The sequence below is a fragment of the Dermochelys coriacea genome, chromosome 8 (genome assembly GCF_009764565.3).
Source record: "Dermochelys coriacea isolate rDerCor1 chromosome 8, rDerCor1.pri.v4, whole genome shotgun sequence".
Classification (NCBI taxonomy): Eukaryota; Metazoa; Chordata; order Testudines; family Dermochelyidae; genus Dermochelys; species Dermochelys coriacea.
Window position 1 is genome coordinate 44,950,347 of NC_050075.1, and position 6,950 is coordinate 44,957,296.

Below are 6,950 nucleotides of genomic sequence, written 5' to 3' on the forward strand. Positions count from 1 at the left end.
TATGCCAAAGTATGTTTACCATATGGTGTATTCTGGGATATTAGAAAGCTTTATAGGCTCATCTCTTGAGGTAACTCTATGGGATAATACACCTTTGTGGTGTCACATCCTTTATATTAGATTTATAAGGACAAAGACAGTTCTCCACACAATCCTACACATGTCCATCTTCAAGGCCACATGACTGATGTACTGGAGGAATGCAGAGCTAGATCACAGATTTGTTATTTTTACTTTAATATTCCCCCCACCCCTTTATCTGTACATCTCTCAGCTGCTTAGGGAAACAGGAATTGCCCTACTGGAATAGATCATTAGTACTCCTGGTATAGTAATTGTTTTTAAGGATACATTACACTGCATGGCACTTTTTTTTTTTTTTAAAGTGACCTTAGTTTTTTCTTTCCACCAGACCTTTTGCATGAATACAATATGCCCCTGGGAATTTAATTTCTCAAGAAGTTCTGCAATCTCTTTTTTCAATTCAGACACTGTGCCTTCCCTCCACAACCCCAAAAGAATAACTATCTAGTGGGTATTTCCTCCTCACTGACTATGCAAAGAAACTATTTGCATAGCTTTTCCTTGTTGGAGGCCTATCAGACCCAGAAGAACTTCCCACCAGTGCTCTAGCTAAAGAATTTATTTTCTGCCTCTTTGGCTACTTTGTTAATTTCCTTTTCATCATCACTCTACATGACAACATTTGTATTCTTTCCTATTTGTCTCACCAAGTGTAGAGCTCCATTTATTGTAGAACTGATTTTGCTTAGATACAATCAGCTTCATAGAATAGAGGAAAAACAACAAAATATAGTTTGGCACACATCACTTCCACTGTTATTTTGATTGTTTCTTTTTTTTCCTGTGGTGGACAGCAGTGCTATAACCAATATATCGAAATTTTAGAACATGAATAATCCCATGGAAATCAATGGGACTAGTCAGCCTCTTGCTGAATTGGGGCCTACATACCTGAGATCAGGATCTCAGTGGAGCTTATTTATTTTTAAAGACCTAAACAGTCTACACCACGTGTCCTCATGTGGCATTAACTGTTTGCATATTGTCTGCCTTTCAACTGAGGTGTAAGAGGGAGTAACTTTGCTCGAACGCCCTTCTCTGATGACAGAAGAATACATGAAAGGGAGCTCTGCTTACCCAACTGCTAGAGAGCCTTTTCCTGTTTGCAGTGACAAACCGCACCCTGCCTAAAGGAGAGCTGGTACAGACACCCCAGAGTTCTCATTCCACACTTTATTAAAACCGTATTTGTGCATTTCCACTCCCATAATTGCCAGTTCCCAAGAGATTCAAAACCAGATGCCTTCACCTTTCCAACCAGCCACCCACTTGACAAAGTGAGGCTCTGTAACTGGAATGTGGCTGGCAAGCGAGGGGGCAGGCTGATTCAGAAGGCGAAAGAATTGATTTACAAAACCTTGGTAATCTCAACGTTATAGAAGAGGCAGTGGAGGAAGTGCACCCACCCCACAAATGGGTCGAGTCAGAATAATGTACTAAAGCCACTGGGGGCACATCCACTATTAATCAGCCACAACAGCACCAATTAGTACATTTACAGCACAGAGGGACCATTTTCAAGAAGTAACTAACAATATTTATAAGAAGTCACATCTACTATTTATGCTATATGACAGGGGTGGGCAAACTTTTTGGCCCAAGGGCCACATTGGGGTTGCGAAACTGTATGGAGGGCCGGGTAGGGAAGACTGTGCGTCACCAAAAAGCCTGGCCCCTGCCCCCTATCCACCCCCTCCCACTTCTCACCCCCGACTGCCCCCCTCAGAACCCCCGACCCATCCAACCGCCCCCTGCTCCCCGCCCCTTACCATGCCACTCAGAGCGGCAGGAGCTTCCGGCCAGAGCCAGCCCCACCGCTCAGAGCGCTGGCGGCAGGGCGCAGTGAGGCTGCGGGGGAAGGGGGGACAGCGGGAGAGGGTCCGGGAGCTAGCCTCCTCAGCCAGGAGCTCAAGGGCCAGGCAGGACGGTCCCGCGGGCCGTAGTTTGCTCACCTCTGCTATATGAGATAGTAAGCCAGCTATACTATAGGCATCCTCTGCTGTGTGCTCATTTACGATATTTCTACTAACCACAAATCTTACTGATGCATGTTCTTAAATACCAAAAAAATAAGAATTAGCTGCTTGGCTAGTGGGCAGCTCTCCGTCCGACTTCTACAGCACCTGGAGATGTGGAGTGATCATATCCTGGGATGGTCAGTGCAACCGTATGGGCTGGTACATGCTTTGACCCACCAGCACATTGAGAGCAAGATGGCACCAAGGATAGCTTTCCAACAGATCTCATTTTGTCCCAGCCTGAGTCCACATATCCTGCAGAATGAAGCATGATGTTGTTGATATTGTCAATCTTGCTTGTCAGATGAGGCTTACGACGATTCTTTCATCCAGTCCCGGTTCACGCTCTCTGAGCGGCATAAGACACTGCAATGTGTGCCTCTTTCTTTTCATTATGGCCATCACTGATTCCATGCTGCAAAGAGAGCAGGTGCGCTAAGGGGCGACAGCCAGAAGTATTTTACCACATTGTACTGCATGTAGCCCATGATGAAGCCAAAGGCCACGTCTGTCACGTTGTGTCTGCCCAGCATGACTCTGGAAATGCCCACAATGATGGCCCATAGAATCACCAGGACCCGCAGAGGAATGGCAAGCACCAGGTGGTGCAGAACAAATCTGCACACCATGGCAGCTCTGGTAGCATGGCCTGATGGGAAGGAATATTTGTCCACAGAGATAGTGACAAACATGTCCATCTTGTTGTGAGTGGGACGTCTTCTCCTCACGAGCCCTTTCACCACCGCCACCAGGACTAAATCCAGCACCAAAGCTAGGAGATAAATACAAAGGGGTCATTTTTCATGTTGTCTGTCATAGAAATTAACCAAAAATAACCCAGGGATAAATAATGCTGCCATTGAAACCCAGAGTCAAAGTAATAAACAAACAAAATATTTAGGATGAGCACCAACTCGATCTGCATGATGAAAACACACGTGGGCAGAATATAGCATAGGTTTCCTGGCTATGTGTGTATCTGTGTGTACCTACAGCCATCCTAGTGCCACCTGCGGCTTGGTGCAGTACCATGCCCTTCGCTGTTCCACAAGTAGCCTCCAAACTCACTGGGCAAGACTGTCAGCAGGGGTAAGTCAGCCTAGCTCCTTCAAAGTCAAGGGAGCGTCATCAATTTACACCAGCTGAAGATCTGGCTCATTGTGCCACAGTGCTCTTCTCCTCTGTGGAACATTTCCACTCACCATTCAACTCAGGGCTCCCACAAATCCCTTTTTCAGAAGGGATGAAAGGATTCCCGTTCTAAACTGTTACCTCTTTTCCTAGCTCTAGATTCTTACTTACATATCACAATGGGTTACCTACGGAGGTGGTGAAATCTCCTTCCTTAGAGGTTTTTAAGGTCAGGCTTGACAAACCCCTGGCTGGGATGATTTAGTTGGGGATTAGGTCCTGCTTTGAGCAGGTGGTTGGACTAGATGACCTCCTAAGGTCCCTTCAAACCCTGATATTCTATGATTCTATGAATGCACATTTAAGACCAACAGAAAACAGCTCATTTTCAGTATAATTCTTTGGCAGGCCAGGAATTGCCAGGATAGGATGGTTTATACGTAGAGAACGCCTCTTCTTCCACCCTGAGATCCTCTTCATTCCCGCTCTTCCTTCCCTCCTTCAGAAGTCCCACAACAGATACCATTCTATAAACACAATGGACTGCTACGCCTGCTCACTTGAAAAGACTGAAGGGTCACTGGGGTAGTAGAAACTCATCACTGCTTGTTTGACTCGGCCGCAAGCTCTTGCAGTATCATATCCTCTGTAGCTCTGATTCAGAGTTCCAGAGTACAAGTCACAAGGTCATTCTCTTGCTTTCAAGCTAGCAGGGACACGGAGGCTATTCCATGGAGAGCTTAACCTTCTGGCTTCTTCAGCCAGCATGAGCCTCCGTGTCCCTGCTAGCTTGAAAGCAAGAGAATGACCTTGTGACTTGTATTCTGGAACTCTGAATACAGAGGATATGGTACTGCAAGAGCTTGCGGCCGATTCAAACAAGTACTGATGAGTTTCTACTACCCTAATGACCCTTCAAACTTTTCAAGTGAGCAGGCGTAGCAGTCCATTGTGTTTATACCATGGGCAATGGCACAGCTGCCATCAGCTCCTGGGATGTTGCTACTGAAAATGAAATTGGTGATGAAAGTGGTTTGCATGCATTGCAAAAACACCACATAGTTTGGGATAAAAGGCAGTCTCCAACTGGGAGTGTCTGGAAGCTGTAATACCAGGGCGTGCTGAAGGCTGGGATTCAGGTTCACTGGCACAACTGAGTGACTCAACCAAGACTATGATTAAGTCTGCATGTCTGTCACAGAGATCACGGAAGTCATGGACTCCGTGACTTTCCATGACCTCCGTGACTTCTGCAGCGGCCGCTGCGGCTGGCTCTGGGGCTGCCCAAGCTCCCAGGCAGCCCTGGTGCCAGCAGCAGCAGCAGTTTGGGTGTGGGAAGGGGCTCTGGGGATTGGGATGCGGGGCAGCGCTTACCTCGGGGGGCTCCCTGGAAGCGGCTGGCATTTCCCTGCAGCTCCTACGCAAAGGGGCCAGGGAGTTCTGTGCACTGTCCCTGCCTGCAGACACCGTCCCTGCAGCTCCCATTGGCGGAGGTTCCTGGCCAATGGGAGTGGCAGAGCCGGTGCTTGTGGCAGGAGCAGCATGCTGAGCACCCCTCTAGGAGCTACAGGGACATGCCGGCCACTTCCGGGGAGCTGCACGGAGTGGGTAGGGAGCCTGACAGTCCCGCCAACCCTCCACCACCAGCGGGGGTCCCAGGCCACGTGCCTCCGCCGCCTGCCTCCCTCCCAGCAATAGTGGGGGTCGCAGACTACCTCCCCAGCACCCCCAGACTGCCCCCCCAGAACTTCCCTGGCCCAAGTTTTAGTTAGGGATATACAATACAAGTCATGGACAGGTCATGGGGTGCGAATTTTTTTTTACTTTTACTAAAAATATCCATGACTAAAACATAGCCTTCCCTTAACTGTGATTACATGCTGAGCTATAGGCAGCTAGCACCAGCTCTTTGGTTGCTGTTACTGAAAACGATATGGACAATAAAGTTATGATGAAAGTGGTTTGCATGCATTGCAAAACCACCACATAGTTTTGGATGAAAGGCCGTCTCCAACTGGGAGGGTCTGGAAGCTGTAATACCAGAGCGTGCTGAAGGCTGGGATTCAGGTTCACTGGCACAACTGAGTGACTCAACCAAGACTATCACAGGTTTCAGAGTAGCAGCCGTGTTAGTCTGTATTCGCAAAAAGAAAAGGAGTACTTGTGGCACCTTAGAGACTAACAAATTTATTAGAGCATAAGCTTTCGTGAGCTACAGCTCACTTCATCGGATGAAGTGAGCTGTAGCTCACGAAAGCTTATGCTCTAATAAATTTGTTAGTCTCTAAGGTGCCACAAGTACTCCTTTTCTTTTAACCAAGACTATGATTACATGCTGAGCTGGAGGCAGCTGCACTATTAGTGCCTCAATTACTTTAATAAATACTAAATTCACCCACTTAAGCCACTTCCAGAAACCCTGCATGCTGAACTCCCCATTGAAGGTTAGGATTTCCAGCTGGAGGATTCAGGTGTACCCTAGCTCACAGCACTATAACCATATACATCTAGATTATCAGAACCTGCCCAGATATGGCAGAACAGCTGTTTCATAGAAACAGAAGAAAGCATGTGCCACCTTTGCAGAACACCGACATCTCATCCCGAGCATGTTTGGGATGGCCCCAAAAGTGCTGCGTCCCTAGGATGACTGAAGCGACATTTGCCTGAATTGACCACGAGTCAGAATCCCTAGACTGGTAAGACTCTGCCATGAGGAGGGAACCATGTAGATGCAGGAAGAGCTGGCAGCCAGCTTGCTGAAGCTGTCTCTGTGGCAGCAGCTTTGGCAGATGCCCATGGGGCAGGGGTTGCATGGCACGCTGCTTTCCCAGCCCTGCTGCACTGGGGCACAGGGAGGCAGGGCCCTGGAAGCTGGCAGAAGAGTGGCACGGCTGGGATACCAGCACAGATCAGGGCTGGCTGGGATACGCCCTGCTGGGTGACTTGCCCCAGCCTGGGCTCTCGGGAAGCAGCTCTCAGCTAGGTGACTCGGATGAGCCTGGGCCCCGAGCCAGCCGTGATGAGAGGGGAGAGGCGCCCCTTCCCCCGGCCCCTCACCGAAGAGCAGGTTGAGCAGCACCTCGCGGCCCGCCGGGCTCTCGCTGCGGCCCAGCCCATACAGGGTGCCCGCCAGCCAGGGCACGCCGTGGCCGGACACCTCGAGGAGCCGCAGGAGGGGCCTGGCGCTGCCCCAGGCCGAGCGCTCCCCGGCGCACACGCCCAGCCGCCGGGAGACCCGCAGGTCGGCGGCCAGCAGGGAGCGCAGCGCCACGGCCGCGCAGGACGGGCTGGGGACCGGGGCGGCGCGGCGGGACGGGCTGGGGATGGGCGCGGCGCGGCGGGACGGGCTGCTCCGGGGGCTGGGCATGGCGGCCAGGCACGGACCCGTCCTGTTCTCCTCAGCACCCGCCCGGCCGGCTGCTTCCGCTTCCGGCTTCCGGCTTCCGCTTCCGCCGCCGCACGTGACTCCGCGCGTCCGCCCCTCCGGTCACCATGGAAACCAGGAGGGGCCGGAGCTGCGGGCCGCGCGGGCTCCGTCCAGGGCGGGGTGAGATTGGCAGGGGCTGGGGGCTCGTAGGCTGCAGGGTGGGGGGGGCTCCTACCCCATGGGGTGGGGCAGGGTGGTGTAGAGAAAAGTTTGAAAAGGTCAAGCCCGCTAAAGAATCAGAAACCAGGAGACAAACAAAAAGAACCTCAAATTTATTGTTTTTGTAA

The 6,950-nt window shown here is 50.7% G+C and overlaps 1 protein-coding gene across 1 annotated transcript; it reads right to left on the reverse strand.

The window, feature by feature from the left end:
- Positions 1–383: 383 nt before the first annotated feature.
- Positions 384–6,662, reverse strand: PLPP6 (phospholipid phosphatase 6). Its single transcript, XM_038413092.2, has 2 exons — positions 6,294–6,662; positions 384–2,874 (listed from the first exon to the last, which is right to left on the reverse strand). The coding sequence occupies exons 1-2, from the start codon at positions 6,601–6,603 to the stop codon at positions 2,504–2,506; spliced, it is 681 nt and encodes a 226-aa protein (XP_038269020.1). The 5' UTR covers positions 6,604–6,662; the 3' UTR covers positions 384–2,503.
- Positions 6,663–6,950: the final 288 nt, after the last annotated feature.